This window comes from Elaeis guineensis, chromosome 10 (genome assembly GCF_000442705.2).
Source record: "Elaeis guineensis isolate ETL-2024a chromosome 10, EG11, whole genome shotgun sequence".
NCBI lineage: Eukaryota > Viridiplantae > Streptophyta > Magnoliopsida > Arecales > Arecaceae > Elaeis > Elaeis guineensis.
In genome coordinates this window covers 8,509,892-8,533,335 of record NC_026002.2, presented here as the reverse complement: position 1 = coordinate 8,533,335, position 23,444 = coordinate 8,509,892, and the positions used below count along the sequence as shown (strand labels likewise).

At 36.3% G+C, this 23,444-nt stretch overlaps 2 protein-coding genes across 5 annotated transcripts; both read left to right on the top strand.

Annotated features, from left to right (window-relative positions):
- Window positions 1-589: 589 nt before the first annotated feature.
- On the top strand, window positions 590-9,993 carry LOC105053397 (uncharacterized). 2 transcript variants are annotated; one of them, XM_010934522.4, is made up of 6 exons: window positions 590-943; window positions 1,964-2,093; window positions 2,603-2,803; window positions 3,653-3,820; window positions 8,842-9,280; window positions 9,730-9,993. In XM_010934522.4, the coding sequence occupies exons 1-5, from the start codon at window positions 810-812 to the stop codon at window positions 9,277-9,279; spliced, it is 1,071 nt and encodes a 356-aa protein (XP_010932824.1). In that variant the 5' UTR covers window positions 590-809; the 3' UTR covers window position 9,280; window positions 9,730-9,993. The 2 variants fall into 2 exon arrangements, with proteins under 2 accessions (XP_010932824.1, XP_010932823.1); XM_010934521.4 differs by having other exon boundaries at window positions 9,727-9,993.
- Window positions 9,994-13,257: 3,264 nt separating this feature from the next.
- LOC105053398 (THO complex subunit 7A) lies at window positions 13,258-21,612 on the top strand. Of its 3 annotated transcripts, none has more exons than XM_010934524.4 (3): window positions 13,258-13,482; window positions 19,941-20,534; window positions 21,099-21,612. In XM_010934524.4, the coding sequence occupies exons 2-3, from the start codon at window positions 19,941-19,943 to the stop codon at window positions 21,231-21,233; spliced, it is 729 nt and encodes a 242-aa protein (XP_010932826.1). In that variant the 5' UTR covers window positions 13,258-13,482; the 3' UTR covers window positions 21,234-21,612. The 3 variants fall into 3 exon arrangements, with proteins under 3 accessions (XP_010932826.1, XP_029122942.1, XP_010932827.1); XM_029267109.2 differs by having other exon boundaries at window positions 19,934-20,534; XM_010934525.4 differs by having other exon boundaries at window positions 19,919-20,534.
- The last annotated feature ends 1,832 nt before the right edge of the window (window positions 21,613-23,444 follow it).

Below are 23,444 nucleotides of genomic sequence, written 5' to 3'. Positions count from 1 at the left end.
TTACTCAATTTGACCGTGAGATTTTGAGAAATTGCTTATAAATTAATAGTCAAGATAAAGTAATGTTTTTTTTTTTGTCATAATTTCGATATGTGTTTATCATACGAACAAGATCCAACCAGAATTTAGGCTCGAGCGGATCCAAAATTTTTAGATTGGGATCGGCTTATACATGGATCGATCCAATCAAATGATCAATGAAACAGATTTTTTGATTATGAATATGATCCGATCCGATTCAATTTTCAACTTAGATCTTGATCGGATATTAAAATTCGATCAAAAAATTGGGATGGATCGAAGGCCCTCGTGATCTGATTCCATCAGACCTATTTGACCCTTAATCATACCCCATGGCCACGTTCTGTAGGCCTAGGGCAGCGAGAAGACGTCCAAAGCTGTGCGAAAGAGTGATTGATCTTTCTTCCACGATCTCAATTGCTGCACAACAAAAATCTTCTTTTTATCTATAAACGGACATTGTGCTCAAGTGTATAAAATACGATCTGTTTGAGGTTGGGAGTTCGAACCAAACTCGGAATGTGTGTTTGTGTTAATTATATTTAGGAGGACCTTTGGTTTTCTAAACAGAGCTTTCCAGAGGCAGCCGCCGGAAGCGCCCCAGCAGAAAGAACTTGGCTTGAGGAGAACGCGATTCCAGCCAACCAACGGAATACGCTTACGGCCTTCCTCTGCCTTCTTTCGCCGCCGCCGCCGCCGCCGTCCTCCTGATACAGCTTTCTCGTCTCGAACGCTTTCTCGCTCCCTCCGAAGGCCGAAGGAGAGAGAGGTAAAAGGGATAGAGAAGGATGTCGAAGAGTTTGGTCCAGCCGATCGGGCAGAAGCGGCTGACGAACGTGGCTATCGTCCGTCTCAAGAAGCACGGCATCCGTTTCGAGATCGCCTGCTACAAGAACAAGGTCCTTTCCTGGCGTTCCGGAGTGTACGTCCGCCTTCTCCCTTTCTCGCTTCCTCCTCAAAACCCTAGTTTATTTCGTGTGTTTTGCTGCGCTCTTCTTTATTGCTCCGTTTCTCCTCTATTATGATGTCTTAACCCTAGTTTCACATGGATAGATTGGGCCCTAGAACTAACCTACAGGTCGTAGAGGAAGTTTTCGATATTTTATCGAACTCAAAATTCGCATGTCATAGATTTATTCATAATCAAGTATGGGAATTGCTGAAACCTACCTAGTTATCAAAGTCAAAATCAGATTTTGATTAAGACAAATAATTCAAAATCAGATTTTGAAACCTAGCCATCTTCTTCTTCTCCTTTAACGATTTGGTCTTCTTATCGAGATTGTGGATTCTTTCCTATTTGTATCACTAACGGTTTAAATTGTTGCTCATTGGTCACGGAATTAGTTGCTTATTATCTTTTGGTCTGTTATATTTGGTACCTTGTCAATGGTTCTTCCACGTTGTCTTGATTTCTAACGTTGGAGGGATAATTTCGGTTAGTAGAGTGGAAGTATATTGATACTCGATTCATTGACATGCTGACAGAGATATAACATCTGTTAGAATGAATTTATATAATGCTAGTGGTGCTTTTATGCAAGTTTTCTACTGATAATTGTCTGAGCTTCATTGTTCTTATATCCTAGCCATCAGAATATAAGCCAACAGAGATCTCATGACACTCTTATGCATTAATTGCGCTATGCAAATTCTTGTTGTTAATTTTGAAACGTGTTTAATACATTAGGGAGAAAGTTATAGTACCCAGTCTGTCTAGACCCAGAATGCCCTTCATCTTCAATATTTCCATCACGGATGTGTCTGATATTTATGTCTTTTTGCACTTGTATGTGTTTAACGCCTGTCATGTTCTACTACTTCCTCTATAACATCTGTTTTGAGGGAAGTCTAAGTATGTTCTTTTACCTTTTTTTTTTTATTTTTTTATAACCATTGCTGGATGTGGAACTGTTGATTAACACTTCAATATCTGATGCAGTGAAAAAGATTTGGATGAAGTCCTGCAGTCACATACTGTTTATGCAAATGTTTCTAAAGGAATTCTTGCAAAATCGAAGGATTTGATTGCAGCTTTTGGCACTGATGATCAGTCAAAAATATGCTTGGAGGTTGGTTGTCAATTATCATGTTCTTGTGATCTGATAATGTTTTTCTAATCTTTTTTTGTTATATTATGATACTAGAATGTATAAACAGATGATTTTTGCTAAAGGTATTCTGTCATGGCCATTTCAGTCCTCAGTTTGATGTGACACCTCTTACCACAAATCTGCAATTTACATATGAATTATATGAGATATTTGCTTGACACAGTTGCAAAAGATGTTGGGTACATTTGGTGATTACATATCTTTTGATTCGAGCTATTCTTGGATTGCCTTTTCTCTCTGAAACTTCGTGGGGCAGTAATGCTGTGATTTTCTTTTTTTCAGTAATATTTTATCACCGTTTGATGGGTTTTTTAGTCTAAATGTGTAATATCTTAATTTTTTTTTATAGCTTGTTTATAAGTCTGTCCAATTTGTAAGTTCTTTGGCTAAATTTACTAGGAATGGAATATATATTTTCTACAACTTACTAGAAATAATTTTACTTTCCTGTTTTGTACGGCTATCAGATTCTGGAAAAAGGAGAGCTTCAAGTTGCTGGGAAAGAGAGAGAGTCTCAGCTATCAAGTCAGTTCCGGGATATTGCAACAATAGTTATGCAGAAGACTATCAATCCAGAAACTCAGCGCCCTTATACGATCAGCATGATTGAGAGGCTTATGCATGAAATTCATTTTGCAGTGGATCCTCATACTAGCTCAAAGAAACAGGTATTTTGCTTGTTATACATATCAGGCAATTGAAATATATCATGCTGCTGAATTTAGTCATTTTAGCAGTGTTTTTCCCCCTCTTTTTTAAACACAATTTCCTTTGAGGGTTAGGGTTCACTATGCATTTCTACTATTTAATTATGTCTTATGCAACTACTAGGAGTAGGATTGTTTGTCCTGGATCTTTATCAATTCTCACTATTCCAGTTGTGTAGTGATTCCTTATTGGAAAATGCTGGTCCTTTTGTTATCAAGCCTTCTTGAGAAAATAAAATCAACTTAAAAAAATCCAACATTACTTCTGCATGTAAGGATATGACTTCCTTGTACAATAAGTGGTGAACTTATTGATGTGGACCCAGGAGAGAAATGGATTGCTTATTGAAGTTTTCACCAAAATTAAGAATTAGATCTGATTTAGATCTTGTTAGTAATTAGAGCTGTCTTGGCGAATTGTGGGGAAAAGGAGAGATAAGAAGAAGAATATGCCTTGCAAGCTTGCCACAACCACCTCCCAACTATTTGGGTAGGCTTTCTATATACTGAGGGGCAGAGCCATGGCTTACTTTTTAACAGATGTCAGATTTCTAGTTAATAAAAATTATTATTTTCGTGATGAAAATACAATGAATTCATTGAAGCCATGTTCAGTGTTGTTACAACAAAAAAAATGATAAATACCAACAATCGAAAACAATCAAAAATTCTGAGGATAAAACTATGCATACAATTACGTGATCTCAACCATACTTCATATCCCTGGAAATGGGTTTTTGGATGAAACATAGGGCTACATAGGAGGTGTATGGTTATCTAACTAAACATGGGTTTTTCTCTTTTTTGCAGGCTCTGGAAGTTATACGTGAGCTTCAAAAACACTTCCCTATAAAGCGATCCCCAATGAGACTTCGGCTTATTGTACCAGAGAAGAATTTTTCTGTTCTCATGGATAAGCTTGATGGATGGAATGCACGCATTGTTTCAAAGGACGAATCTGGAAATCAGCAATCTGTTGTAAGTCTTAGGAGCTCTTGTTGAAATGACAGTTTCATAACTGATAATTTTGCTAATTATTTGTACCTTAAAACTCTTTTGAGGCACATGTACCATTTTGCTCCATGCTTTTCCAATCTTTCCATGTCTTGGATTTTTTTACAATAGTTGCTGAAAATAATATGAAATTGATATTATAGTTATTAACAACATATTTTTGTAGCAGAATTATTGGTGGTAGTTTCAGATGTTAGAACCAGTTGTTTTGCACTTGTAAAACTGATATTTTCCAGTAATTTATGTATTTAGGAAGGCTTTCATTTTTAAGATCATTATATCATTGTTATCTTGTCTCATATTTTGTGCAATGCCTTATGTCGTCTAAAATATGATGTAATGATCTTTTTATATAAATAAATAATCAGACCTTATTAGATGAAAATTGATATTTATGTCTGTGTAATAGATTGTAGATTCATGGTTATAAGCATATAAAGTACAATGAAGGAATTAAGAAGGCCATTGAGCATCCTACTTTTGAGTTCTTCATTTCAGTTATCATCTGAGCTATTTCATGAAGGCCATAGAGGTGTTTTTATATGGTGCCCTTTGTTTGCTCTAGACTACAAGAATTACATGATCAAGAAGCTCTATAATTTGATTTTCAGTAAGAAAATTGTTAATAAAGCTTATCCATTTCTAGTAGGATTAGAGGAAAGATTGAAGGAACAATTCTGAAAGTAGATGGATGGACTGATCTCATGAATTTTGAAGGGATGTTTAAATGATCAGACGAGGAGTACATTGTGGAAATTGGTTTGGTGGTAGAAAATGCAATGGGGTTCCAGTACTTAAATTTGATAGAGCAGTAGCACGAAAACATTCAACTACCTCAAATATATCAAAGTGCCACAAATAGCTTATTGTCTTCCAAAGAAAAAAAAACAAGATCAATGTGCAAGCTCTGTAAGATGATACAGATGGCATAGGTTGATAATGATCCCGTTGGAGCAAGAAGAAAAAGATTAAATGATGAATTGCCCACAAATAAAATGGTAAAAATTATAGGGGAGAAATTAACATCTTTCAGTGATTGGAGTTTAAGATCTGAACCAAATAGGATGTGAAATAACATTGCATATGGTTTGAGATGAATTGTTGGAGTTCTCGGTGAGTTTATTCACATGTTCTAAGGAAACTTGGTGGTGATATAGTGCGATCCAAGAGGTGATCAAGGTAAAGAGGGCTCAAGGAATAACAAAGAAACAATAACATCAATGTCTTTGAAACATATCAAAAAGCCAAGAAGGATAGCAAACTGTTCAGCTTATGATAATATATATGGTAGGTTGGTTTCAGAAAAAAGCCAGGTAGAAATTTGGATACTCTCTCTGAGATGAGCGAGAGGAAAACTGGGATATTAATCAAACTATATATAGGATAGGTGATGATGATACATCTTTGGTGAAGTCTGGAGAATAAGCAAGGAGAGATTATTTTTGGAGATTGTTGAATGAAAACTCCATTAGATGGATTTGTTTAGATGAATCATGGTCAGGGATTTTATCGGCATGTACAACAAAGATAGGGGCTTCCGAAAAGTGGAGGTACTTTAATTTTTGTTGAAGGTTGTAGGAAAATGGAGTGAGGATCTAAGGTAACATGGATGGTTTGTGAGGAAAGACATGGAGAGGCATGGGAGAACATGAGAGGTGGTCCTAAACTGGAATGCTTGGTGAATAAGGATTTATAAAGACAAATCCAGTTAGTTGTGAAACAATGCTGGATGTCCGATTTTGATCAAGGAGTTGCCAGGTATTACTTCTTTCAGCCAAAACTTGATGTGGAGATAGCATTGAAGATGATATGACAATAAGGGTCATAGGATCCTAGCAATTACCAAATAAGTATTAAATAACTATCATATCTAGCTTGGTTTTGCTAACATATGCAACAGAAATCTTGAAATCAGGACTTTGGTAAATGATTAGGGAAGATTGATGCAACAAATATTGAGAAAATGACAATAATACAATAACAATTCAATAGAATGAATTTGGACTGATGAGGAAGAGAATGAAGCCATTTCTTGCTTGTGCAAATGATGGAAAATTTTGGAGCAAAATGACATACAGTCTTTGTTGACTAAGAGAGGAGAAAATGAAGTACAGGAAGATCCAATTTGGTGCACTTCAAGGAAAAAAGGAGGTGGACTTAAATTGGACATTGAATCTGTTGAGGATTCAAGCTTGGGCGGTGATAAGTGTTAAATTAGTGTTGCAATAAGTGAATTTGCAATCATGATGGGCTGTACAATATGCACAAAGGTTCAGCACTAAGTCCATGTCTTTCTTTATTTTGTTGATTTAGTCATTTTTGATACTCTAAGAGCAAAAGAATGGTGTTTTTATTAGTAAATGAGATAGTCTTGATTGTTGGAGTACAACATAAGTGCTCATTCAGAATTACTGAGATGATGGAAGGCCCAAAAATCAGTAGAATTAAATCTTCATGTGAAATGAAATTTTAATTGAAGTAGAAAGAAAATGAAAACCCCAATTAAAATAGATGGCATGGTTAGTGGACATAAAATGACTATGTTTAATCCCTTGAATGATAACCAGTGATTGATGCCTGCCATCAGATGTCTGAGAAAATTTTTAATGCTTGGATATCGGGCATCTTCCAATCTTCGGTGAAGACAAAGTTAAAGGAGTCTATGTCTCACTGCTGGAACAAATCACAAGCGACAAATCAACTGAAGCAAATTACATGTTGGAAGACTTTGCATGCATCAGAACATAAACCTTCTTGGTGGCTGTATTTATAATTGATTCTCCAAATCTTTCAGATTCAATATAAGCCACCTAATTATCTTTGTAGCTTCCGCAAGGACCGCATCTCTTCTCTGAAGTGTTATTATCATTAAGCTCCAATGGGACTGGGAATATGTCATCCATGGCTGCATGATTTTTAACCATGATTTCTTAAATCTTTTTGAGGCTGTTCTGTGGTTGTCTTGATTGCAATTTCAGCAAGATGAGAGTCATAATGTTCTTTTTGTTGCCCTCTATTTTATTTTTTGCAAGGGGAAATTACTGGCTGCCCTTTTTCTTCTTCTTCTTCTTTTCTTCAAATGATGGCTTGTTTATGTGCTTGGGAATTCTTTGGGCTGATGGTGCTAAGATGCTGTGGCTGTGATGTAGCCTTTGCAAATCTTCTAGCTTGAACTTCCTGTGATTCTAGTCACTCAGAACTGCACTGAGTGATGAAATAAAAGCTTGCAGGGAGTTCATGTTGCATCATGTTTATTGCTCACAATGATCAATCAGTGACATTGGGTAGGTGTCAAAAGATTCCTCTCACTTTGATATGATGACTGTCCTCGACAAGCAGACATGTTGGGCAACCTGTGATGATACTTTCATCCAAAAAAAAAAAAAATTTGTGATGATACTAAACTGAAATCCATGGAGAGTCTTCTCTGTTTTTCTTTATGGTACAATGGAATAACGATTCAGCTTTCTTACTTTCTGAGTTTATTTTCCTTCATGCAACATGAAGACAGCTATGAGGCCTTTCTGGAGCTGCAAGTCAGCACTCCTTTAATTTCTATCCTCTATCTCCTCTGCTTTATTTCTTCTCTTCTCCATGCTGCTTCTCTATTAGCTGCCGCTGCTGCCACTTCACCACAAAATGACCCTGAAAAACTTGTTACTAATTGATTCGCCTGAAACATGATAGCACTTAGGCACCTTTTTAGTAGCTGACTGTGCCAGATGCTTCAAAAGTGAATCAATCTGATCAGCTGCTAAAAAAATCCAGTCTTAAAACCAATCCCTATATCTGAAATACCACCATTCTAAGGTTGCTGTCTTGTTCTAGCGCAGCAGTCATGTTTTTTTATTTTCCCTCATCTCCACATTTTCATAAAATGGCTTGTAAATGCTCTCTACTACATTGATTGGGAAAATTCTTTCCATTTTGCTGATTGGTGTGAAACCACCTGCTATCACTTGGAGGAACGCTCAAGAATTGAACTCTATTGCTAGGATAATCTTCTATATTCTGATCCATCAAAGGGTTTTTTGCTGTCGATTGTTAGTTTTATTGCTGAGATAGTTACACCTAGTGTCACCCCCGCTCACTGAGTGCACTGTAGTTACCCTTTTTTTGCATTGGATTATATCATATTTTAGGCTTTTCTGTATTAGCTTAGTAGAGGTAGGAATCATGTCGAGTTTTCTGTCTTTGATTTCACTAGATTCAGCTTTGAACAATTTCTATATTTGCTTCACCGTTGTATCTTAAGAGTGCATATAGAGTCTTCCCTTAAGTTTTTTTACATCATAATTGATGCCAAGCTGATGAGAGACAGTCCACAGTGGGGAACCTATTAGGATTTTGCATAGGGTTGAAAATATATAGGTTGATGAAAATTTGGTTCTTATTTGAGTTTGGATCAAAAATGTATTCCAAATAATGGAATTTGGATGCACAACTGACAAGAGAGGTGGTCACGATTTGAGGGAGTATGGACCAGGTCTCACACCAGGTCCACAGCTTCATGCAAGGAATTAGCATTGATATTGAATTTTTGTTTTTCCGAAACATCATTCTATGAATGATCAAAACATATTCTTTATGCATCTTGGTAAGAAGAAATGCTTGAATTCATGTTGAAAGGTTGGAAAAAAAAGGGAGGTGAATTGGTGAAAAAGGATTTCGAAACTCTTTCAATAGTGCCAGAGGCTATCCCTCACATGAATGCTTGATAAATAATTATTCATGAAGCTAGGCCTATGGGACAAGATGTTATCGTTATAATTTTTTTATGATCAAGATTAACACTCATTGAGTTTGAATCATTAAACCTTTTCCAAAGATTTATCATGTACATACATACATCAATATATGAATACACACACACACACACACACACTATATATATATATATGTGTGTGTGTGTGTGTGTGTGTGTGTGGATATAGATATAATATGCATTAGCGTTTAATTTCTAATTTTACATGTTTATGGTTCAGGTCTGTGAAATACAACCTGGTCTTTTCCGTGATTGTGATGTTCTCATGAGAAATTTGCAAGGAAGGTTGGAACTACTGGCTGTATCAGTGCATTTGGAGGGGGATGCGCATGTAGATGAGTATGATGATGCTGAAGACCTTCGCTCAAAGTCCACAAAGGAATCAGATTCCATGGTCCAAATAAGTGAGAGATTACAGAAGCAGAAGATTTCTACCGAAACTAGAAGTGATCAAGAGCAGGCCAAACAGAACAGATGTAGCACATGCGATGCAGTGGTGGGAGATGCTCAACAGTATAGGGAGCACTTCAAATCGGAATGGCACAAGCATAACCTGAGGAGAAAGACTAGGCAGCTTCCTCCGCTAACCGCTGAGGAATGCTTAGCTGACATGGAAGTGGGTCATGTGGAAGCGGATCTGAAGGAATATTCTTTCTAAAGTGAGTAAAGTTCAGATATGCCAATTTTTGTTAGCCGACAGTCACACGAGAAGCGTATTCATACATACTTGTGAAGTTAATTTAGGGACTTGATTGGCTTGGACTGCTGCTGCCTACTCTGGTAAAAACGCAAGCATAGGAAATTTAGATGACCTTATGGATGAGAATACTACCCTTGTCTGGCTATCTTAAAATATTCCAGTGTCTTTATACTAAACCAGTTGCGATCCGTATGTAATTGTGCAAGGATTTCTGTAATATTCATCCAAGTTTTATGTTTCTGTTCTCCTCCCTCCTCCCCTTATTTTGCATGAAATTCAAAAACGTTTTTCATCTCCTGCAACTAGAGTGCATGCACAGCTTAATTCATTAAATTTTCATGATTGTTCTTTTTTAGTTGAGGATGAAATTTCCATGATGTAATGTTCACTTATTTGGTCTCTCAGCAGGTTTTGGAGCTGTCACCTGAAAGAACATGACATCGTTCGTCGTCTTTATTTATCTGCATTTGTAATGAGCGACTCCATGCAACACCATAAGGTGAAATAGTTGCATATTTTTAGTTGTAGACAGGCGTAAATTACTTTCTAGATGTTTTTAGTGTCAGTGTAATATATGACATAATTGATCATGGACAATATGTAACCTAACTATACATTTGCCAATGAGGATACTGCATTGGTCTATTAAATGTATACTATGATTTAATGCTAGTTATGGTCTCGGTAAACAGCCAGCTGCAAATGGAAAAATAAAACTTGGTCTCTAAGTACCTACCTTTTCTTTTTTTTTTTCCGGCTGAAACCTAAAGTACTTATACTTCATTAAGCTAATCTTGGAATAAAACTAAAGATGCTTGTTTCATGCTTTGTTTTTTTCTTTTGGAGAAGGAGGAGGGGGGGAGGGGGTCATATTGTTTCATGCATTAAAAGATTTCTGCACGTATCGTGCAGCTTGCGAGTGCAATATGTGAGGGTGCGTTGAATATGGAGTTGGCAATGCATTAGGGTTCCTAGGGAACCTTTCGTGTTCGAGAAATTCTCATCTTGAAAAATCATGTATTTCTTACCCGAAAAAAGAACGTTTTTCCCCATCTTAAGGTGTGCATCTTTTCCTATCAAAAAGGTGCGTTTGCAGTTCATTTGTGATTAGTGTAGCTATTCTGAGTGACCAAGTTCTAAACATTTTGTCACTGTTTGCCACATGCTCCTCGATGTGTTTGTTGAGTCGATAACAGGAAACAAACGGCTGTTTCTTTAGTAGCTCCATGAAAACATCAATGGTTGTGCAATAACCAATTTCGTGCTCCAAAATTACTTCAGATTCTTTCATCGAACCCACATTTGTGATGAAATATTCGACAGCCTTGCATTATGTGAAAATCACCAAAAATCAGTTACGACTGAGGCTCCTAAAAGCCTCCTTCAGACAGAGGTTCAGGGTTGGTCCATTATCTAACCAAATGCATATCTCGTTTTAGACAGGCTTCCTGATCGTAAGGTGGGCTCCACATTGTTCCTGCTACGAACCCAATGATGATCCAAGTCTTTCTCAATCTCACCTCTCTATCTCCTGGACAACCAATGTGTGCTAGTTAGAGCTAAAATTCTTCCTCTCAAGATGCGCCTCTACAAAATCCTTAGGGCAGAAGCTACTACAATGAAACTAGATCATCCCAAGCCACAGCTTTGAGGATAGTCAAGAAGGTTATGTTTAGATAATTTCAAAAATTGCAGGAGATAGTAGGAGGAGGATCCGTGCCGGTGAAGAAAACCAGTAAAGATTTATTTCAGCTCACTTCACAAATCAAGCGCAACGCTTGAACGCCCAAGGATTGCTTTTGGTTGAGAATAAGAAGGCAGGCACAAATGATGGCTAGGGGTGTCAATATGTCTCATGCTCATATTTAATTTGAACTCACCCATTTGCCTATTTGGTGCATATGGGCGCGATAGACCCATATAACTTATTGAATCTGGATTGGTTTTAGAAAGTCTTTTTGTCCTAAACCTAACCTGATCATATTATATATTATGCTGGAGTACGGGTTTTATATGTCTATAAATCCAATCCAATCTTGACCTACACCAGATGGTCTAAAATGTGCTTGCCAACACTTTTGCTTTTTCTTTTCTTTTTTTTTTTAATCAAAAAAAGATCTATTTTAGCATCGATGAGAGCCAAAATTAAAAAAAAAAAATATTAGTACTGATATTTTTATTTTCTATTCTTAAATTTTTTTTATTATTTTTGAAAATGCAAACTAGAACTCCTTTTGTTTAAAATAAGGAACTTTTAAGTGTTTTGAAAGTGGACAAGTTTCCTTTCAATTCTATTTCAAATTTCAATTGTTGTCACCTATGCCATCACTATTACTATAATTTGCTTCCTCCATCATTGTTACCCTACCATCACAATCTATTGCCATCATCACTACTACTATCAAAAATTAGTGGGTTTTTTTTTATTGTGTTTAGAAGAATTGTTATGATTCATGTGCAAATGCACATGGTCACGAAATATTTTAGATATAAGATGTTTAACTAAATTATAAATTTTAAAAATGATTAAAATTTAATTATTATTAATATTTAAAAAATACCTAGTGCTCAAGGGATATGATCCCTAAATAGATAAAGCTTAAAAGTTTTTAGAATTAGAATTTGGAAGACATGGAAAGAAAGATTAGATCAAGAACATTGGCAAAGAATTCTGCTAATGATAGAGTTTAAAAATGGAACAGTGTGTTTCACCTTAACAATGCCTCTAGCATTTATTCAGATTTTGCTTTGTTGTTGAAAGTTGATACTTGCGGGATTGCTTACCTTAGACCCTAAGATGTTTTTTTATTGTCTCTATTTTCTTCTTTTTTTTTTCCTTCAATGTTGCCACGAAAAAAAAGAAAAGGATGTGTCAAGTTTAAAAGTAAGGAAATTCTTAACGGTGAAATTTAAGTATGGATATTATGAGAATCAAAAGCCTGTAATTTCTAACCCCTACATGGAGTTAGGATAAAATTAGTTAACCACACCAAATATATTTATATTATTTTCAAAATTTAAAAAATTAATTACTCAATATATGATTATAGTTTTATTTTTATATCACTTTTTTTTATTAAACTAATTAGTTATATTTTGAGATTATGTCATTAATGAACAGTTTTGGAAGAATAATGAGAATTGAGATTTTCATTAGAGGAATTAGGAGGTTTGGATTTAAATCAAGAGGCATGAAACCCCACACCCAATATCCTGTAGCTTCATGATGAGAATAGCTTATGATAATATTCTCTTTATGATGAGAAAAGCTTTTGATAATATTCTTTCGGAATAACTACCTCATATCTCAAAGTAAAGGAATTAGTTGATCGGCTTGATTTGACTATATCTATACTCAAATCAAAATCTAATTAAAAATCTTCATTCACACATAATAAGACCCAAAAGAATTTGGATGTTGGATTGGGGTTTGAGTGGTAACCGGATATTCAATAACTAATTTTGCTGCACCATCAAACCATTTTCCTTAATTTATTTGATGTTTCCAAAACGAACAATGAATCATGCAAAAAAGGTAATATAAAAAATAGTAAAAATCTATGTCCATACCTAATATTAGATCAAAAAGAATTTGATACTGGGTTGGGTTTCAGGTAATAATTGGATATATTTCTTTTGGTAGGAATTGGATATTTAATAAATTATTTTGCTGCACTATTATACGATTATTTGATGCATCCAAAATGTATAGTGAATATAAAAAAAAATAAAAATTTGTTGAGTTAGTTTCCCTCTAACTAACAGGATTTGGTTCCCAATGGTCAAATTGGATGGGAATGGTTTTTGGTACAACTAAAAAAATTATTATATTTATGCATGTGTCAGCTGTGTCCGATTTTTAGATCCAAACCCAATACAGTAACTTTTAGGGCCTATTCCTCAAACCCAAACCCTATATTTTGAGTTCGATTGCAGAGTCGATCTCTTTTGACGACCCTATCCCTCGTCTCTAATCTTCTTTTCTCGTCTCCGCGAGCACGCGACCGTCTCTACCGCAGCTCGCCGCCGTCTTCCATCGCCACGGAGAAGCGGAGGCCGTGCTCTAGTCTTCTCCACCGTCCGTTACCCTACTTCGGGTACCTCTTTGTCCCGAGGGTCTCCATCTTGCTTTCCTCCTCGCGTTGAGCTCGAGAGAGAAGGGTAAGTATTTTTTTTTCCTTTCTTTCTTAATATCTATTGATTGGATTCGATGTTATCTGATTATTTTTTTTTGTTTTTTTAGAAAAAAACTCTTGTTGGATCGTTTTATGAGTATGATTGGTGATTTTCAGTGATTTTGATCGGATTTGATGGATTTTCGGATTATGTTTGTGATTTACTTCACAACTACTGGAGATTTTTAGGCACGATTTTGAAGTGATCTGTAATGTACTTCAAGTGCTCGTTGTTTGATGCCGTAGCGTAGTACATTAATTATCAGCAATAGTGCTTCTTTATGAACTCCTGTTATGTTCTATATGAGTTGGTAATTTATTGGTTTCGTTCTTTTTAATATGAGAAAATATTAAAAGATAACGAAATGGAAAGACAGAGGAGAAGGGAAGAGAAAGATGGTAGGAAGAGAGATGCAAGAAAGAAGAAGAAAGGAGACAAACACAATAGAAAAAAGCTTATAGCCCAATAGCACTGAAGAGAAGACTAAGCTTGAGTTGTGAGGCCCAACATGCAATTGTAGTCCAATCCTTCAGTAGACTCAACATAGTCTCCAGTACTTCCTTTAGGATCGAGATGTGCCAGTAAAGATTCTTTAGTTTCTTTCCTATCAGATTGTATCATCAAGAAGAAAATGAATGCCAATTTCCTTAGGAAGTGAACGCAGATGGATTTGGTGACAAGCTGCTTAGAAAAGATATTCTGTGGTTTCATGAAGAGAGTTGCAAAGAACAAAAACCTGAGGAGAAGACCAATTTCTTTTTGAGAAATTCAAATCCATAAGAAATTTTTTCTTATTTAGTAGCCAGATTAAAATTTTGACCTTCTTCAGGGCAAGACACTTCCAAATAATTTTGGCTACAGCTGAAAGAGGACCTCCATATTTTGGAACTCTGTTGGACTGCTTGCAGTTATATACTCAATTCAAGAAACTCTCCAATCTGAGTTCTGAATTCAATGGTTCTCAGGAGAAAGCCAGTAATCTGTCGTCTTGATTGCTTTCCTAACAGTCAAATCAAAGACTTGAGGAAATAAGCAATTTAAGAACAACTCTTCTAACCAAGTGTTTCATGAAAAATATTATACTCCGAATGTCACCCAAAATGAATCTTCCACCAACTTTTTTGAAATTATTTTGGACCTTTAGCACACTTTTCTAGAAAGGGGAGGCTATGCTTTTTATATAATTTTAATCCGAAGAGTGGGATCTGTGAGTGTAGTAATGTTGCTTGACAAGAGAAATCCAAGGCCTATTAGTATCACTGAAGAACTTCTTTTCCATTTGACCAGCAAAGCATCATCTATATTTGCAAGCTTTTGACCGCTTGGCAACCTAGAGATTTATCCTTACTAACCTGCTCCTAATTCAATAGGCAAGCTCCACCGTTGTTCTTTTCTTTTCCTTTCCACAGGAAAGCTCATATTAGCTAATCTATTTTGTTAGCAACTCTTTTAGGTAGTTTCACAGTTGGCATCCAGTAGTTGGATTTAGAGGATGGTGCTGCATTAAGTAAATTTATCCAACCTTCAACAGATAAAAGTTTCCCTTTCCAAAAGTTTCTCGTTTGTCAATCTTATCAATTAGAAAAGAACCCTTATTCTCAACTTAGAAAGATGAAGTTCAATATCAGATACCTAAGTAAGAACTTCCAAATGACACAAGATGCTTCCAGCCTTCATTTCTGAGAACCCAAATACATAAGTTGACTTTTTGCAAAATTGATCTTTGAACTTGTTACGAGTCACCAACCATACAGAATAAATTTTAAGGCAGCTAGCTAGTGATGCTCTGCTTCACCAAATATTATAACAATCATCTGCATAGGCGATTTTCATTATCCCCCCATTCATACCTACTGACCCCAAACTTTTAGTTGATCCCTTCTCACCAGCTTTGTTAAAAATTCTTCCTAACACACCAACCAGACGGACAAAGGGGTACCATGAAAGAGGATGCAACTTGCTTGAGTCCTCTTTTACTCAAGATCCACTTGCCAAGTTTTCCCATTCAAAAGTTAGCTGGTTTGCTAATTGAAAGACAAGCTCTAATCCAGTTGCACAAGTTGTCCACAAAACCTCTAACCTTTAGAGGACCCAACAAGAAATTCCAGTTAACTCTATCATAGGCTTTCTCGAAATAAATTTGACAAGGGATCCCATTGATCTTCTTCTTTTTGCAAAAGAATACAACTTCAGAAACACAAGAAATACATTCTATATTGTTTCTTCCTCTATCGAAGGCTGATTAATCGCATCCTATTAAGGTATCAATAATCCTAGATAATATGTTGGAAAGCACATTAGGGAGTATTTTTAACAGCTGTACAGAATACTGATAGGTCGAAAATCTCTGACAGTGGAGCAAACATTCTTTTGAGGTCTAAGATGATGAAAGCATAATTCAGCCTAGTGCTCTCATTAAAGCTGAAATTCTTATCTTCAAAAAAGTTCATCACATCATCTGTTAAAAGATCCTAATATTAAAGCAAGCACATTTGGAAGGCATCGGGTCCTGGTGATTTTCTGAAGCTGGGCTGAACATAACCTCTTTTTTAACTTTTTCCTAAGAAAAGTTCTCCTCAAGATGAATCAGGTATCAACCCCCAAATAAAGCCCCTCAACTTGCAGACATCCAATTTAGATGTTCTGACCAAATAAGTTCAGCACAATAGTCATAAAAAGCCCTCTTTGTATCACTATTCACTAGTCTCAGTTAGAGTGCCAGGTTGAGATTAAGTAGAATGTATTGTATCTTTTTCTCTATATGTTCCTAGCACAAGTGTGGAAAAAATTAGTATTCTTGTTCCCAGACTTTGACCCATTGATTTAAGCTTTTTGCTTCTGTGAATAACGCTTCTTTAACAAGAATCTCCTTCAGTTCCACTATCAATCAATATTTGTCTTATCTTTCAAAAGCTGTGAGATTCCTCGACGACTCTTCTATATCAAGCCTTCCAATTTTTTTCAATAAGACCTCTTAGTCAATAGAGTGTCGCCTCTCTCTACTTTTACTCCAATGTTTAAGCTTCTGCAAAGGAAAAGAAACCAGGGTTTGCCATACCGGGCTGAACCGTCCGGTATGGGGCGTGCCGAACCATCCCGACGGGGAACCGAGACGGTTCCGACATGCAAAACGGTACACGCCGTTGCCGGAAAGAAAAAGAAAGGAAGAGAGAGAAATAGAGAGAGAGGGAGGAAGGAAGAAAAGGAAGGAAGAGGATTCGCCGGAGGGGCCGCCGGAGGCCCTCCGGCGGGCAGCCGTTGCCGTCGGGCGGCGGAACGGCCTCCCGCGGCTCCGTGCGGGGAACAGGAGCGGATCGTCCCTGTTTCTCGGATTTTTTTTTTTAAAAAGCTTTTTCAAAACGAAGTCGGCAAGTGGTTTGCCGACTTCACTTAATTAAGTCGGCAAACCACTTGCCGACTTCATTTTGAAAAAGTTTTTTAAAAAAAATCGAGAAACAGGGGCGGATCGCCCCTGTTCCCCGCGCGGAGCCGCGGGAGGCCGTTCCGCCGCCCGACGGCCACGGCTGTCCGCCGGAGGCCCTCCGGCGGATTCCCCTCCCTCTCTTTCTTTCTCCTTCCCTCTCTCTCTCTCTCTATTTCTCTCTCTTTTTCTTTCCCGGTTTCCTTCGTCGGTTCGCCTCGGTTCGGAACGGAACAGAGGCGTACCGTATCGTACCGCCGGCCGGCCGATCCGGCCACCGATACCGGTACAGGAAACCTTGAAAGAAACTATCCACCAAGTTAACTGCTGCATCTGAATTAGAAGGTGCAGTAGTCTGCTAGTATCGTGGATTCAAAAATCCCTACAATGGGAGGGTATCATTAGTACTATACTCTTCCAACATGAAAGTGGCATTGGTGCGGTTGCTGGGGAAGCCAAAACCATCTGTACCAGCATATCAACTATATGAGTCCGTATCAATGTGTACCAATGGTACCATATTGATCATACCAGTTGGTACTGCTGGTTTTTCATTTATTTGATGCTGTTAGTTTTGGTGTGTATCATTGATGCTGGCACTATATTACCTTTAGAATGATAAATGGTATGGAGTTAGTGTCAATCAAGGATTCAGGTCTCAGTGGGACAACTTATGTGACATCAGGATGGAGTACCATCCTATGTGTTAAGACAGAGCCATCTCGCTAACATCCCAGCGTCCCAATCTAGACATCTTGGGACATCCCTTGTTCCAAGTGTTGGGATAGGGTGGGACAGTGGTGCGTCCCGTTCCATGAAAAATCAGGACAGCCCCATCCCACAGGATTAAAAATATTGGTGTCAGTATTTAAAACCTTGACTAGTACTGTATTAGCTCCTTGAATTCATTGTATTCGAACCAGAGATTGTCAGATCCAAATAGATTGTGGCCACCAAAAATTGAATTAAAGGAGAACCAGGAGTGTATTCAAACCAGGAGGAGAGCAGGCTACTGAAGTAACATCAGACCTAGGGTATCTTTGCTTCCACTCGAGTAACCAGAAAATAATGCTACAAGACTAGGAGTTTCTTTATTTATTTGACCCCATGAAATTCATCCATTTACTGGAGATCTAGTGAACTTTCTGTATTGATGGAATCACTGAATCTAATCACATTTGCTGGGATTACCAAGTCTCTGATTTCAAATCTCATGATGCTGAAATCACCAGCCAATACCTATGCTTCTGACAAATTTGATCTCATTGCTGCTAATTTTGTCTAAAATTATTCCCTCCTAGAATGTATAGTCAGCATCCAACTGAAACCATCACTTTTGTTGTTCAGTCTAACTGTCAAGGTGTAAACAGCTGAAACACAAATAGTGCCATCTAGAATATGTGACTTCCAACATGTGAGTAAACCACCAGCTGAATCAATAGCATTTGAAGAATGCCTACAATCAAAAATTACCCCACAAGTAGAGGTCACCATTCTGCTATTTAAATTGTCCAATTTGGTCTCTTGTATGCAGAGATCTTGTCATCTAGTGGATTTTACTGCTATTTGTTTTATTACCTGTCTTTAAAGGTGGCCCTTCGTGTGGGCACAAGGTGTAAACAGTAGAAGTGATGACTGATCTAACTTTGAGGCTTCAATGATGGTAGAAACACCAAAGGTAGCATTGGGTATAGGTGTTTCAAATTAACATTATGCTAGATGGTTGCCTTTCCTAACTTACCTGTTGTCTTTTGACTGTTGTGCAAGTTTCCTTTTCTAGTATCCATCTTTGTTCTGGTGTGGATATGAAACTTCCAGCTTTAGGGTCTTGTCTTTTCCTCTCAGGGGTGTCAAACAAACAAGCTGTTCACCAGCCAGCTTGAGTTTGGCTCAATTTCAGCTTACCTGGTTAATAAATGAGCTGAGATAGAGATAGGCTTAGCTTGTTCGAATATCGCTTGATTTGGCTCTAAAGAATGCAAATATTAAACTATATATATATATATATATATATATAGACTATTTTAATTATTATTCGCCTATTATTTTTTGCATTATTTACTATAAACTAACAGTGGTTATATATAATAGAATGTATTGCAATTATGATATTAAAATATATTTGGGATTATTAGCTTAAACTATACAAAGAAAAGTCATGAAATACCTTGATCCCCTTACCAGTTTTCTTAAACAAGCTATTTGTGAACAGCTTGAGTTTAGCTCGAAATTAAATAAGTTGGCTTAAGCTCGACTTGGTTATTAAATGAGCTGAGCATGAGTTAGGCCTAGCTCGCTCATGTTCACCTTGCTTGCATCTCCTATGCTGTTTCAATTAGGACATTTATGCTGTTAAAATTATAAGCTAGGGAAGATAGGACAAATTTTTCAAGAAGCTATTTACCATAGCCATCCGGCCTTTTCTAACTTTAAAAAACTATTTAATCAAAAAAAATGTTTAGAAACTATTCTACATATAGCAACCACCAAACATTCATAAACAAATTTTACTTGGATAACTCCTCATTTGAATATGATCTGGAAGACTCTAACTTATCATGCTTGAATGTCTTCTTTTGTGTATGATTCACCTTCAGCATTTTTTCTGAGTGTTTGTTTTTTTCTCTTGTTAAATGAAAAAAAAAAAAAAGAAACGGAAAAAATGGCCTTCTTTTCCTTTTATGTATCTTATATTTATCGTGATAGTTCGACCTGTTACTGGTGAAACTTGTATTGATTTTACATTTATTAAGAGATTGTTTTTATCAGTCATTTGCAGTATAGTAAGGTGAAAAAGTGGGCTCTTCTGGTTCTCAGCATTTCTTCATTATCACCAGATGTTCTTGAATTATGTTTATTATCATATACAGCAACGTAAAGTTTTCATCATTAACAATTGTCCTTTACTGGAATTGTCAAAAGTTTTCATTGGTCCTATAATTTTGACTAATCTAGACTTTTCCCTTTATCCATTCGCCCAATATGTGCTGAATACTGAAGTAATTAACTATTAAGCAACCAGATGCTAGCCAAAGGAAGAAAAATTGCTGGGAGAGGTGAAGAGATGGCTGCACATTATGCTTTTGGTCCTCTTGAAGATGATGTGATAATTAAACACCGGCTTCTGACTCGCACCACAACTACGCGGGGCGAACCACCATTAAAGAAGCTTCAAAAGAAGTTTGTCTCCTTTGCACTTGAGATTGAGAAGGAAGCAGATAATCTAAGTGACTGTGAGAGATTGTACAAGGCTTTCCTACAAGAAATAGCCACTTTTGAGCTCCCACTTCTTAAAAGCAAAGCAGTGGTCGATGCGAACATACGAGAGAAAGAGAACTTCAATGAGCTGCAAGAAGAAATCCAACGACAAATCTCACAAGCACAGGCTGATATCGAAGACTTAAAAAAACAACTTGAGGAGAGCAAGATTGAGAGGCAGCACAAGGAGGAGTGTGAGGCCATTAGGAAGCTGATTGCTTTGCAGCCCCCAAGGTCAGAAACTCAGAAAATTATCTCAGATCTAGAGAAAGAAATTGCTACTTTGGAGGCAGAGAATGCTGCATGTGTGAGGACATTGGATCTTCGGAAGAAACAATTCTCTCTTTTGCTGCACGTGGTGAGTTAGTATTTAATGTTTTTGTTCTAAAATTGTTTTGATTATTTTTTCTGCTCAGTCCTAATGGAGGGGATGATATAAGTTGAATGTGGCAATATACTTTCTCAAATTTCCGCACATTTTTCATTTGGTTGAATGGTTCTCCAAACCATTCTTGTGCTACTGAATAATTCATGCAAGCATTATGTGGTCCGCAAAATCTACTTGTCGACAAATTGCTCACAACCGATTCACAAAGGCAGCCTTGGACTATATATTGGTGGTGATGATGCTCTCATAGTTTTTTGTTTTTTTCATTATTTTTATTTTTTATTTTTTGCCAAGAGTGCTGCTCTTGTCAGTAGCTATTACTTCTTGTATGCCTGTTTCCACCATATATCTGAATTCATTCAGAACTTCTTGCAAGTTCTATTTCTTCTCAAGCCAAATTATGTCAAAACACCAAACTCTTGTGACCATGATGTGAAATTATTAAAAGCTAGAAAACCAGCTCTTTTGATTATGAGAAGTCATGGTGATGTTCCTTGAATTATGAGGACTAATGCTTAATTATTTTTTCTGCAGGTTGATGAATTGCAGAATACAATTGAGGATGAACAAAAGAGCTTGGCAGATGAGCTCAGAGCCGTCATGGAAGAGCAGAAGATTAGTGTTGAAGATGGTAGTGGTGGTGGCTCGGAGGCCATGCTTGTAGAGTAACTAGTGATTTGATATATTGCTTTATGCATTAGCTCTTGATGTGCAATCTTTGTAATTTACTCAAACTCCGTGGGTTGCAGTTCTGTACTTAAGCTTGTTGTTTTGGGGAAAAGTTACTAATCAAATATTCTCAATCACTGAAGATGTTGAAGCTCTGCTTTTAGTTTCTGAAGACGATAGGAGAATTATCAGGCTCTGCTTTCTTTCAGATTGAATGGAGATAGAGAACTCACGATGTGGAAACAACCTTGGCTGCTTATCAACATTTTCTTATTATTATTTTAGTGCTGTCTTTTCATTTCGGGCCTATTTTTCAACTGGAACAAGAGAATGGTAGCTCATTTCTCTTTACATTATGGAAATATGAAATTTTACATTATATGCCTGTTGCTTTCATCCTTATAACATATTTTATCAAGATCAACCTCACTTTTATTTGGGTAAAGCATCATTTATCAATTTCTTAAAATTTAAGTATGTTTACTGTGATTTTCTACATGTGTTCTAATATTTACTAGTACAAATATTCATGTGTAATTGAAAAGCTGCTGCCTAGAATTTTAAGCCACCATTTACACTTGCATCTAGTTTTAGGTCCTGTGGATATCAACCCACTACATCTTATATGAGTTCACCATGATGCATACTCAATTAATAATTAATATGAAGAAAGTTGCAATGGATAATCTAGTCTGAAAAGAATTACTTGTTTGTACAAGAAAAGCAAGGTTGTCTCAGGATGTTTAAAGGGTAAAATTCCAAATCTTGTGAGTGGTGTTTGATTGGTTGAGTTAGAAACAGGCTGCTAAGATCTTAGTTTGGGATTGCTTTTGGAGAGGCTAAAAGTGCTTTCTGGAACTTAAAAAGAGTTCTTGAGCTTTATATTTAGTTTGGTTACTAAACAGTTTCATAGTATTTTAAAATATAGTTATCAAATAGTAAATATTTGAAATTTAGACATACAATCATAATCACCCCCTTTTTATCTAGCTAATATCTGAAATTTAGAATCTATTATTGAAATTCCTTTGGAACTCCTTGAAACTTTGGCTATTAGGACCAATCACCATATTCTAGTGTATATATGTTTAAGTTGGGTATTTTTTTTGTTCACCTCTAATCTATTTACTTTGTCCTGCACTATTATTGGCACTCTTATTCTTTTATTGAACTGACTCATTGCTCCCAATGAAACAAAAACTTTAATTGGTTGCCCTAATCCAAGGATCATATAAAGGCTTTCTAGACTTCTCTACACCTTCTTTGTTGCCCTTGGCCTCTTCCCCTTTTTTTCTCTTTCAAATGGAGACAACAATCTTGTAAATAGCCTAAGTAACCACAATGGTAGCAAAGACTTTGCAAATCCTTAGAAAAAATAGAGCTGCCATTCCATCTTGACTTTTTTACTAGCTTGGTGCACGAATAAATAGATTTAATAATATCAAATATAATAAAAATCCTACTAAATACAATTTTATTCAAGCTCTCAATTTAGTTGTTCAAAAATAAGAATGTGCTATCCTTGCAATTTTCTTTTTATCTCAAAATTCTATTAGCAACTCAGATAACCTAAGCTCCATTAATGCATGACAAATATAATTCTTACATAGTTGGAAGTTTGATTTCCAGTTGTCCAAAGACGGGATTTACCTAGCAACTACTAATGACCCTTTTTTTTCTAAATTATTATCTTCCTTACTTCAAACTTTAATAATAAAAATCTACTAAGTTTTAGGAAGCAGCACTTGTGATTCCCTAAGCACTACATTTGGATGAAATCCTAAACTAAGAAACTTTCTAAAAAGATATTTTATTTATTTGAATCGCACCTTCTCTTTCTCACCATGAGAAAAGAAAGAAATAGAAAAAATAGTGGCTAAGAACTCTCCCACAATCTCTATTATATATAATCAAAAATCCCAAGGTCTGGCATATGGTTAGATCCTTTAGGTTTTTCTATGATTAATTTGCTTTGCAATTTAGATCTCAAATAAATTTCTAATGAGTTTTGCCTCCCGAAAAAAATAATAACAGTCCATATTTCTGTTTACATGTTACCCATGTCAATAATAGCAATTTTATTTTTTATTATATGTTAGGGATAGCTATTATAATAAACTCTATGACATTTACGAACTTTACTAATATTGGGTACCACAAACATTATAATGACCATTACAATACTTAAAATGATGTCTAATAATAACCTTT